This window comes from Taurulus bubalis (assembly GCF_910589615.1).
Source record: "Taurulus bubalis genome assembly, chromosome: 8".
Classification (NCBI taxonomy): domain Eukaryota; kingdom Metazoa; phylum Chordata; class Actinopteri; order Perciformes; family Cottidae; genus Taurulus; species Taurulus bubalis.
The window spans coordinates 22,732,587-22,745,425 of NC_136596.1; the positions used below are offsets into that span (position 1 = coordinate 22,732,587).

Below are 12,839 nucleotides of genomic sequence, written 5' to 3' on the forward strand. Positions count from 1 at the left end.
TGTACATCTACATTCATCTAAAGTTGAGTTTAATAGGAGAAGAAATTATGGATTTAAGCAGCCATGTATGATCTTGGTGAAAGCATTTGTTCTGAGTAACAAAAGCAGAACGAGCTTAAACTCTGTGATCACCATCATGACAAGCAGTCAGGAATAAGAACATCTGCTGTAAAATACCTAATTAACAAAAATACAGAACGCTGTTTTTCTGCTTCAGGAGCCGGATGAGGATTAAGTCCTGGCGGCGTCCTGGTCTTAAATAAACCCCCCATGTCCTTTCCGCCTCATCATATCTAAAGCGCAACGGTCACCATGCCCCCAGGATAATTCAATATTTACTCTCCAGTTTACCAGCAGCAGCCTCTCCATGCTTGTGTAGTTATGAAAGTGAATTTGGCTGCAAGTGTGTGAAAGTGTTTGCTTAGTGGTGAAACGTAGTGCAACCAGAAGCTGGGCCTCGGAAGGATTAGGTTAAAAAAAAAAAGCTGCGTTGTATTGAAATCAACTTTAAACACATAATACATAATAGTATGGTTCTTTAAACTGAGATATAAGGGGCGGTGGAATAGATAATACGTAATAGTATGGTACTTTTGCAGTAGTTTTCGTGGGGTATCCCATTCAAACAACGACAGGATCATTTGTTTTATCGCTTGCAAATGTTGGAAAACAGGACATTATTCTCGTGTTGCTGTGACACCGAATGACGGCAGGCTTCCTGAAATATCAAATGTAAAAGCTGCACCGGCTCCACGACGTGCTTTTTATCAGTTCCTTTATTGTGTCTCCCTGCGTGTTCCCTCGGTTAGCCCTTTGTCCTGCTGATAAATCCCCCGCAGCTGGCACTTTGCACATGTAGACACTCTCTTATCTCTGCACAAACAGGGGTCAGGGGTGCTCATGCTGCTCTCAAAGCACACTCAAATGTTCCAACCAAAATATTGAGTCCGGCTCTCTTTTGTTTGATTTTTATGCCATGGTGGTGGATGTCATTAAGCCCCAGTTCAAAGTAACTTGTCACACAGGCCAGGCCGGCGGCCGTTCGCGCCTCCGGCCAAAATAGCCGTGAAGCTTTCGCTTATCGTCCACACGTGTGTGACACTTTTACAGCGGAGGCCTCTGAGGGAAGCCACCTGTTGCGGCTGCCCACGTGTTATGATTCAGGCAAATGGTTTTTCCAGTGAAGATGATTTTAGCTGTTGCTGAGTGATATGCCTCGGGACTCTTCTTTTTGGTGATCCATTACATGCTTAGCTATTTGCTGAGAACATTCTCTGACTAAATCTCCAAACATTAGATACTAGAGATATTCTTTTATTAGTCCCAAAGGGAAAAATGTACAGGATTACAGCAGCTAATGGGGTAAAGTGCACACAAGAGACAGGCCCCTACTTTGATCCAGACTTAAATATCTCAAAATCTACTGGATGGATTATGTCATTTTCTGCAGTCATTGTTCCCAGACAATAAATACTAATAACTGATGCTCCTCTTGCTTTTCAACCAGTCCAACATCAGGTCAAATGTTCAATTCATCAAGTGCTTTGCAAACAAATACCTGAAAAAAAGTAGAACCTGTTGACTCGTCCACCAAGTCCCTGCGGGAACGTTCCCGATTGCAACATTCGCAATACAAACTGTGACAGCGACGGGATGTTTATTGTCCCAGATAGCGGAGGTGGTCCTGATGAAAACACACAAATGATCAAATTCCAAACAGGAATTGCTGTACTTTGCTGGTGCGTGGGCGTGCGTCTGTGCTTTGTGATCATGTCTGAGCTTACTCTGTAATTGCAGCCAGACAGAGGCTGAGGCCTTTAACCTCAGGGGCCTCTTCGGTTTGAGCAAGAAGTAAAAAAAAGGGCATCCATGAGGCTGAGAAAGAGAAACTTTCTTATAAAGTTAGGAGCTCGAATTAGATTGCAGATCGAGTAAAACGCAAAGCCGAGTAGAGGTTATGAGAAGAAGGCTCATCAAAATAAGTTGTCTGGGTTTAAATCCCCCTTGATCCGCTCTGAATCTTTGTTACGTGGGTTCGCTGCCTTTTGAAGGAGCTTCAAAGGGAGAATCGGCTGCGCTGTGTAGGAGGAATCCGAGTGATTCATGTTTCTCTTCCAGCAGACGGGCTGCCTCTTGCAGACTTGCCACATATACAGGAAGTTGAAACCATGGCAATGGAGCCTTGTGCAACGCGTGACGTGAGTAGTCCCCCACCCCACAAACCCCCCAACCCCCCACCCCCCGACCGCCTGCATGAGCCTGTGTCTATTTAATAGCCGGCTGCCCTACGTTGCACAAGACGTTTCATTGTTTTCCACAGAATATGCTGCTGTTGTTTTTATTTTATTTTAACAGAAAAACATGGTCGGACAGAAGAGAAACGTACTTCCAATCTTCTGTATGTTTGCACAAATGGAAAATTGACAATAAAACTGACTTTGACTTTGTCTTTGGTAATGGCTTTCACAAACTTGTTCTGCTTCTTGGGGCCATTAATGAATTGGAATAAGACTAAGAGCATTTTTAAAAGACGCATGTCAGGGGGCGGAAATTAAACGCGTGTTGCTGGACCTTTTGTCAGATATCATAAGAAGCGTTGTGTGAGGATGAGGATGCAGAAGGACATTCACAGCCTCCAGCTCACACTGAGAATGGCCTTCACAGTCAATTAGGAAACAATGTGTGTGTTCATAGATTCTGGATGTTTCAATGAGTGAATTTTAAGAATCATGTGACAACAAGCACTTCTTATTCCTAGTATTTGTGTGTCTTTAAACCTTTCTGGAGGGGGATCTTTTAATACAACTATTCCACAACTTGTGGAGCTGCATGTTCTTGACACGCCTGACTCCCATCAGTAGCCCGACTGTTCTCTCCGTGAGCTTTGGCTCGGTGCCGGGAAACTCAGACATGCATTAGCACACTGCACTGGCCGTCCTCTGTTGCCATTGGTAACTTCGGATAGCAAGATCTCTCTCTCTCTCTCTCTCTCTCTCTCTCTCTCTCTTGCAGCTCAGGAGCGAAGCGTGCGTCCGCATGTGTGCGTCATTGTTCGCGTACGCCTGCAGCGTCTCGTTTCTCGTGGTAACGGGACGATGAAAACACGAGACGTGGCGTCGGACGTCTTCGTCACGCTTCACTGCGTGTGAAACCAACGTTTGGAACGTTCGGCCAGGTGACTAAAATCCGGAAAAACCAACCAGACGTGAACGAGCAATGGGAGCAGAAACACGCCTTTTTTTAAGTGAGGCGACAGGATCGACGGGCCTTGCTTCGGGCGATGGAGCGCAGCAGCTTGTTTGCATGCGGAGATTGAACAGATGTTGTTTTGGTTGCCAGTGACGGGGTCGATGTCTCACTCCGCCATCCCCCAGCTGAATTATTGATAAAGTGCCCTAAATACCAAAGCTCTGACCCCTCCCCTCCCCAGCTTGTGATCAGCCACTCGCTGGCCTTTTAATAAAGAAGGCCGAAGGGGGGGTTACATTCCTCATCTGGTGATCAGGTGACTGTTGTCGCTCAGCCCCTCCAGCATGTGACCCCCCATCCCCAATCCAGCCACACCATCAACCTGAGAAAACTGTCACATGGCTGCCTTGACTTCTTGTTTGCTTTACACCTGACTCGCTTTGACTCCTGTTTGATCAGGTGGTACTCTTTTTACATTTTGTTTTTTTTGCCTGCTTATTTCTCAGAATCTTTGTGTTTGCCGTTGTTGTGTCGGAGCAGATTTGTTCTGTTTTGCGCGAACATTTTGAGCACGGCGTTTATCTCGGCAGTTATAACTGGGAGACCCGTATTTGCATTGAAGCGGCAGCCGCCCCAGAGCAGCTTCAGCAATCCTCTTTATAATACTGCTGAGCGTAGTAACTCGAGGCCTGCGGTGAGCTTTATCCAAATCCATGCATCGGTGACGACAGTGTCATATTAGCGCGACAGATCTGGTTCTAATTTAAGCGTGAGCTTTGACACGCGGCACCAGGTTGGTTTCATACTGGTTTAGAGGAGCACACTGGAGCTCGTCTTTATGGTGGGGGCTCTGAGGCTCAAGCCCGGAATGTATGACATGTTGAAATGTCCGAACCAAGATGGCAGACTTTATACATATATCTCCTTTAAATCTTGACAAACGCAGCTCTCAGACCACATCCACTCTTTCTTACCTTTCAATTGCCTTTGTTAGTCTTTTATCATGTTAAGTCAACATCTGAGTATCTCGGCATTTGAGTCTTATTTTAGCCACAAAAAAAAACTCCTCACCTCCTCTCTTCTCTCTTTCTGCCCGCTTGTTGTCATTGTTAACTCTGACTTAAGTGAGTTAACCCGAGTCCTCCTGACTGATCGTTGTTTGATGCCAGCGAAGTCCCAATATGGTGGCGCACTATAATATTTCCTCTCCTCTTAAACTTATTTGTAGTCGTCTTTCGTCATCAACAACATTGCAAGTTGATATCGTCACAGTGGGTTTAAGAGACGCCTTTATCGTCTCGTCTTTGTCTCGTCTTGTCTCGTCTTCTTGGTCTCGTCTTTGTCTCGTCTTCTTCGTCTCGTCTTCTTTGTCTCGTCTTTGTCTCGTCTTTGTCTCCGTCTCGTCTTTGTCTCGTCTTTGTCTCGTCTTTGTCTCGTCTTCTTGGTCTCGTCTTTGTCTCGTCTTCTTCGTCTCGTCTCGTCTTCTTTGTCTCGTCTTTGTCTCATCTTCTTCGTCTCGTCTTCTTCGTCTCATCTCGTCTTCTTCGTCTCGTCTTTGTCTCGTCTTCGTCTCGTCTTCTTCGTCTCGTCTCGTCTTTGTCTCGTCTTTGTCTCGTCTTTGTCTCCGTCTCGTCTTCTTCGTCTTCGTACACCGGTACAAATACAACACTTATCGTACACCTGTTCGTTCTAAAGGTGCCCTCACAGTGAGACACAAAGAGTTCGGGTTTGCATTCTGAGCGATGTAATGAGCCGGAGCTCAGTCTGCCTTTGCCGAGCCCTCGTCACTCGTTGGTTCATTGTTTCAGTTCGACGGGGTGATTGTGCTGCATTTTTGTTTTTCCACTCCTTCTCTGGGACAAAAAGATTGCAGCCACATTGCAGCGCTCGACCCTCGACAACTGAAACCGTATCCGTCTGTTGAAAGGCTTGGATTTGGAGTTCAAAGAGATCTGCGTGGTCATCATGGGACCTCTTCGGGACCCTGCTGTGAGAGCATTGGTGAGCTCTGGCTTTAATTGCGCCCCTGAGCTGCCAAGCTCACCTGGGATGACCTGAATCACACACGATTTATTTTGGTCCAACAAGCCAAAGTGGCCAAGAGCGAGATCCAAGTTGCGCTATTTGATTTCCACGGATTACGTTGAGTTGGTGCTGGGAGACTTTTCTGTTTTGATACGTCCTTTGGCACTTTAGAATGAATATGAATATTAAAGTTGACATTGGGGTTTGTGACATGCACCCAAGCAGCACCTTCAAATGCCACAAATGGTGTTCGGTTTACTGTCGATGATTTGAATGTCAGTTTCTGTGTTGAGTTTCTAAACAGCTGCAAGGACATTTTTGGGGGGCCTTAAAGGAAATTCAAAACCTTCCAAATCTCCAGCAATCGTCAAGAAAAGTGCTTTATCTCAGCATCGAAGGAGAGTTTTGGGCATCTTGAGTATAAATTAACTGGAGGGGAACAAAAGAACAGAAGTATTTGGGCTGTTCTGATATCAAATATCAAATAAAAAAAAACTAAATACTAATGATAATAAACTTGATTTATATTGCACTTTTCAAAACAAAGCATCATGAGATAGAAAAGGCGGACAGAAAATAATTTAAACCATTTAAAATAGTTTCAAAGTTACACAACATTGAGCAAAGAAGCGACATATGACCACAAAAAAAAACGTATTATATCCAACCAATGGGTAAAAAAAATGAACACACACACACACACACACACACACACACACACACACACACACACACACACACACACAAACACCGAGTAGAAACAGAAAAGAGTCTGCCGTCCCTAGATGTTAGATATTTTTCAGTTTCGGCTCCACAGCTGTGAGGCTGCTTTAGTCTTTGCTGTGGTTTCTACGTAGGAGACAATAGTCAATTTCTCACCGCACTCTTTCGGGGTTGCTGAGGCGCGTCTACGTCAAACTCTTGTGGTTTCTTTGGAACCCACCACACGAACAAAATGGAGGTCACATTACAGCGAAATAGCTGAGTTGCCAATTGTTTTGGTTTCCCCCCTCAGCCTCTTCCAGATAATTTGCCGTCATGAGAGCAGCTGCTGTGAGACATAATGGATGACATCGTTAATACAAAGCTTTGCAGTCGGGGGAGAAACGGGAGCTAAATGCTAACGGAGACGGATCGATTACATCAGTTTTGCATGTGAAAAGCTGATCTAGTCAACAACGTGATCAATCACGGCCTCGGGAGCCTCTCCTCTAAGGCCCCGGATCAAACCCCACTGTGATTAGAACAACAGCTCGAGGGACAAGGTGTGACCACACCCACTATTCTCTTCACACCAGGCCGAAGAATGCCAACGATACTTACACTCACCTACTTCTGACGGGAAGCAAAGACTCAAACTCCTGGGTCACATTAGAAGTGTTGTGTAATACCAGCGGGCCTGCTTCTCGGAAAAGAAAGGTTGGCCCGGCACGAGAGAGAGAGAGAGAGAGAGAGAGAGAGAGAGAGAGATAGGGAATAGAAACACGTGTGAGATTATTTCAGAGCTTGACTGATAAGGGAAAAGATTGCAACGGCTATGATGAGTTGTTTGCTCATATTAGGGAGTTTATACTGTATTCATACGATATTAAGAGCACAGTAAACATTCAACGAACTAATTATCAATCATTTGTATGATTTAAACCGGATATCGGTGATGTGTTATAAATTGTGAAGACAAGATCATCTCTGCAGAAGCAGAACGATGTCTTTGTGGTTAAAACTTGCTACCAGTTATTTTCACTGGTGACTTATCTGTAAATTGCCTTTTTTTAAATCAATCGCTTGGTCCACAGTTTGGGTTTGTGCTCCAATGAGTTGCCCGAGCGGCAGTATGAGCAGAACTACTATGAGTTCAATGTTCAAGTAATTTGTGGCTCTGAATTGCCAAAAATATAACTGTAGATTTAAGCCAGGACCTCTTGGTCGTGAACCATTACTTTAGTCTATAAAATGTCCTGATAATTGAAATGGGTGTTTTTAGTAGTGTTTATATTTCAGCGTGACATCTTAAGATGTGCTGGTTCTTTTCCCATCGGTCCAATATACAAACATATTTTGATGTAACAGGCAACATATAAACTGCAACCAGCAAGCATTTGGCCATTAATCTGGATAAATAACCTTTAAATGCCAATTATTTGTCAACCAATTGATTAACTACATATTTCAGCAGAGTTCATAATATAAACACTATACTGTCCTTGTTTTTAAACAACCTGAATTATCCATTCTTCAGAATTATTTAAAAAACATTCTGCCTTCATATTCATGAGGATCCTTCATGACGTCACATGAACACTACATATACATCAGCAAAGAGCAACATTTCATGAGCACCTGCAATGACTGAAACCAAGAGACGAGATGCAATGCAAAAAGTTTTTTAATGCAGTAATTAAGACTACATGGAGAGCGACAACAAATTAGAAGAAAAGCGTCTTTACATGTGGACATATACAGCGACTCCGAAGCAGAATACAAATAAATAAAAAGATTATATTTAAATGGTCGGCCCCCTTCCCCCCTATTCATTTACAGAAATACTGGACGTCGCCAACGCACGTCGTCTCGGACGGTGGGCGAAAGATTTGCTATCAATCTTAAATCCTCTGCAATAATTAATTGGTGCCAAAATAAGCTCGTCGTGAACTCCGTCTCCCACAAGTCAATGCAGCATCGCCAATGATACAGACCTGCTGTAATAAAATAGGAGATTATGTGCTTAACTTCAGCCTATATACAAGAGTGGACTTGGTGGTGTCCTGTGTTACCATGAAGCATTGTGTGCTTGTTTGTAGCTATTGAACACTACACATGAGCTCTTATATGCATGTATCTTTATATATTATAACTTATTGGGCTGGGTGGTTGATTCAGATAAGTTGGGGGAAGAGTTCATTGGCGAACATGTCGTCCCAGGTGCTCTCTGAGCACAGGGGCGAGGACATGTCGCTGAAAGGGGAAGGGGAGCCTTCGTATCCAGAGTCGCTGTAGGTGTCCGCAAGACAGGGTTCCTTATCCAGGCCGCTGAGGGCAGTGGGGGAGACTCTGGAGAAAAGGTCATCCAATGGACTGTGAGCGTCACAGCTGGGGATGACCACCTCCTCCGGCTCGTCTTTGACGCAGACCGTCTCCTCCTCGACCACCACCACGTCGTCATCCTGGACGACGAGGGGGAAGGCAGCCTCGTCGCTCTTTTTCTCATCCACCTCCTCCTCGTCGTCCTCGTCCTCCGTGTCGCTCTCCCAGCCGTCGCACTGCCCGCCACTGCCGTCCACCTCCTCCACGGCCTTTGTGTAGATGTGGTCAAAGTGGATCAGTTCATTAAGGGCCTCCAGCTTAACTGGTGGGGCCCCCAGAGGCGCAGGTGTGGCGGCAGGTACTGCGTCCCCCCCTCCGACCAGCAGCACCTGCGGCTCCTGGCACTCCTGTTCACAAGACTTGAGGAACAGCTCTGGGTCAAGGATGTCCAGAATGCCCATGAGCAAATCAGACTAGTGGGGGGAGAACGGGGGAAACAAGATTAGCCCAGTGACCTATGACCTGACTGGTGGTTATTACAGCGCTTAGGAAACTGGATTTTAGAGCTCACAGACGAGACTCACCTCATTGTCTGTAGTGTCAGGATCATCTGTATCCATTGAGAAGTCTTCAGATTTGGGGACTGCTGGGCCTGCACCTGCTGCGGAGGCACACGTAGCCTGAGTGCTGCAGACTCAGAAGACCCGATCCCTAAACCTGTGTCGTTCCCGGTGGATAACAAACTCTGAACCTGTGAAACGAAAAGAACGGGAATTAAGATGGCGCCACTCGAAAGATCCGACATTCACCACCACAAGGCGACCCCCACTCCCACTCCCCCGTCTGCGGCGTTACAAACGTACCTCCTCCTTTGAGTCGAGGGTGTCCAGCCCAAGTCTCTGTCTCAGTTCCTCATTTTCGTTCAGTAGGCCACTCGATTTTTCCCGAAGTAGCCTGTTTTCAATGTGAAGTTTCTGGTTCTGCAGGACAAAAAAAAAAATGTTTGTTTATAACTGAAACTGTCAACGGCTCATGGGGAAGTGATGCATGAAGGACACAAACCATTAACAGGAAATGAAACTGGAGGGTGGGTGGGGGGGGAGGTGGGGCATTTGACGTTGGTAAAGAAGATTAATGCAATTATTGTAGTGTGAAGTGTCTAATAATTAGAAATGGAATGATTACGGTGATCTGTGGAGTGGGGATATGTCGTATTTGTACGTCAGATGGCATATGGGTGAAGGTGGGTTGGGTGTTGAATGAGGCCCTTCATGCCAACGTCCACCCCCAGTCCTAAAAATCATTAAAAAAAAAAAATATATATATATATATACTTAATAATTACCTCCAGTTCCAACTCCAGGACTTGCTGTTCCAGCTCCCCCATTTTGGCTTTTTTCCTGTCTCTGGCTGTCTGAGCTGCGACTCTGTTCTTGAGTTTTCTTGAGGGGGGGGGGATAAAAACAGGAATTTAGTACACATTCTTTCCGTGATGCTGACTAAGCCCCCCTGACACCGACTGGAGTTCACAGTACTGCGCAATCACCGGCCATGTTGCTGCCACGCAGGCAGACCAGGACACCGGGATCCTGCAGTCAGATGCCTCAGATAAGCGGTTTGACGAGCCGGACCTAAGTCCAGAGGCGAGTCAGGGACGACGTGAAAGCAAATTAACCCCCGTTTTAAACCGTTTATATGACCTACTTATGATATTAGGAGATTTAACAGTGACGCAATTCTTTTTTTTTCTGGCTGTAATTTAAATGGCAAATCAAAGAGTGTTGGGAGGGGGATCAATATCTTTGGGCGTGTCCCCCGTTGGCAATTCGTTGAACAATAGCCGTTTTTTTTCGCCCCTCCGTAAATTATGTTAAACAAACGGGTGTTTTGTGAGAGACTAACCTGCGAAGGGCTTTCTCCTCCGGACTCAGGTGTGTGAGCCTTTGTCGCTTCCGGACCGGCGGCCCAGCGGACGAGTTGGAGTCTGAATCCGACGACGCCGGGCTGGACGGCGGCAGGAGGACGGAGATGGGCCGGTTGTAGCCCACCTGTGAGAGGCCGCTCTGTTTCCCGGATATCAGGAGCACTTTGTGGGGCCCCGCGGACCCGGCTGTTACCACCACCATGTCGGGGTGTCAAATAATGGGGTATCCTTGTTGAATTTAGAGGTAACCTGAGGGTTTCCCTGCTTGCCCGATCGCCGGCAATTCACAACTGTTGAACAAGAAGGGCTGCGCCTGCGTCCTTTTTCTACTGTCGTGGTGACAGCCGATTGGCTCCCGGCGGCTGTGACGCAGATTTTTTACGCGCTGTGATTGGCCGCCGTGCAAGATGAGAGATTTGCATCCAAATGACCCAGAAGTTCCTTGTATGTGTAGTTTCCCATCAAGACTCGGTGTTCATTTCTGTTTCATTGTGTCATTTCCATTGTATTATACTATATTCTATCGGCGTGGGACCCGCGAGCCAGACTTGGCTAGGATTTGAAGTGTGTGCTCAGGTCCTTGTTTCCAGGTGTTGCATCAGGTTTTACCCACACAGACTTGCTCACATACACTATAAAGCTGTAGTACTTCCCCTTTATTGATTGTGGAGCTGTGCCATTGATTTGGAGTTTCTTGGAACCACCGTATCATTTTTATTTCATCCACTAATGCTATTTACAACTCCTGTCCTGTAATAAAAAAACAGCCCTTTGTGTTTGTTTTAAGATAAATAAATGACATTGTTTCATATGTTATATCAGCTGACGCTATACACATAAATGCCACAATAGTGCAACAGGTCTCACATTGGTTTTGTTTTTCAGTAAAGGAAATATTAAACTTCAGTTGTATAGTTCCAGTGCTGCCAGTTGGGCCTCATTGAGACATGTCATGCTAGCTGCCCTTTGTCTTGCACGTCATAATTTCCTCATTCTTTCCTATGAAGGAGTTTAATCAAACACACAGAACAAGCTTTACCACTCTGATGGCTTTGCCCGAAGGGCTCGTTTCATATTTCCTTTAAAAGACTGTCGGAGTTATGTGTTTGTCAGCTTCTCGTCTGTGAAATGATCCCTTTAATTTTTTTATTTTCCTCAACTGAAGGAGGTTTCATATTTTTTTCTACAAAAATATCTCAATGCCATTATTATGTTACTATCAGCATATTGCATGATTAAAAAAAATCAATTATACTTTAAATGAAACAGGAAACATGTGACAGTGCCATAGATTATTGTTCAGAGTTTGCACTCTTGTATTCCCCCTGTGGATCATTAATTTATGCACATATAATAAAAAATACATTTACATTTTGTTTATTTGTTACAGTGTAACCAAGTAGCAAAATAACAAAACATAAATACATCTCTGTTACATTTGAGTTCAGATGTTATCATATTGAACTTCATATAAAGTAGGTCTCAAAGGTGTGTGTAGTGAAACTGGGGTTAGCTTGACCCATAAAGAGTCAAACACAACACAAAACAGAACATGTGGATGCGGTGACAGCAATAACCACGATGTTGCTCAACTTGTAACGCAACAAGGGACTGAATTGATCCGTTTACTTTAGGTATTGAATGTAGAGCCACGGGTTGAATGATATCATTTGATGCGATAGAGCATAGTTTACAACTTTGATAACAGGACTTTGCATTACTACTACTACTACTACTACTACTACTACTATTACTATGAATGTGCCATCGTAATAAAACTCCTCAGGTGGCTTTCAACATTTTGTCTTCGAGCAGCTATCTATCGTTTCAGATAGAGATGTCGACCCCCCTCCTCCCCAAGCCTCAGTCAGAAACTGTCAAAAAGCGCATTACGCAAGTTCACAAGTACTCTCTCTTTCTGGAACTCTTCTTTGTACTCAAACAGGAATTCACATTTTATTTGGCCACCCGTTACTTTACGGCCTTCAGGCCCTGTGGCCCTGTCGTCTCTCACCTCCGCAGGAGTAACGACAGGAGCGAGAGCAAACAGCGGCCTGTTTGCTGAGCTTTACCGTCATGGCAGAATCAACATCTGAGTGTTGTGAGAGCAGCCGTTTATGACGGTGTGTGTGTGTGTGTGTGTGTGTGTGTCACAGTGACCTGTAGTATTAAAGAAAGACACAGGGTTTGAATTATTTTATTTGCAGCAATACATCAAACAGGTAAAACACCCGGGGTCACATGACTGAAAGTTTACACTCTGACTTGTCACATGGCTGAAAGCACATAATGCCTTTAAACTTCCCAGTGAACGTTTCCTATTTTTCAAGTTTCTTTATGTCACTCGAGCGAGCGAACAAGCGAAGGTGGTTTATATTTATATTATTTTACACTTCCCTCTGGCCACAGGATGAAACGCAGTTAGTTATTTTTGACCTGGTAAGTCGGTTGGGGATCCCCCGTCGAGCATGAGGCAAGTGTCGCATTTACCGTCAGTGAAGCGACCTCCCAAATGTGTGCAGCGCTCACGTTATGTCAAGCTCTGAGTGGGATATGTGTGACAACGGAGGAGTATTTTAAATATTTCTGCAAAATAGCCAGAGGGATTTTTCCTTCAATATATATATATCATACTTAAGTACTACATTCTGTGCAAAGCCTATATCTCACCAAACTG

The 12,839-nt window shown here is 44.9% G+C and overlaps 1 protein-coding gene across 1 annotated transcript; it reads right to left on the reverse strand.

Annotated features, from left to right (window-relative positions):
* Window positions 1–7,582: 7,582 nt before the first annotated feature.
* xbp1 (X-box binding protein 1) lies at window positions 7,583–10,439 on the reverse strand. Its single transcript, XM_079221862.1, is given in 6 exon segments — window positions 7,583–8,566; window positions 8,569–8,711; window positions 8,823–8,989; window positions 9,102–9,218; window positions 9,584–9,680; window positions 10,141–10,439. Coding segments are annotated over 6 exon segments (1,224 nt in total). The 5' UTR covers window positions 10,365–10,439; the 3' UTR covers window positions 7,583–8,090.
* Window positions 10,440–12,839: the final 2,400 nt, after the last annotated feature.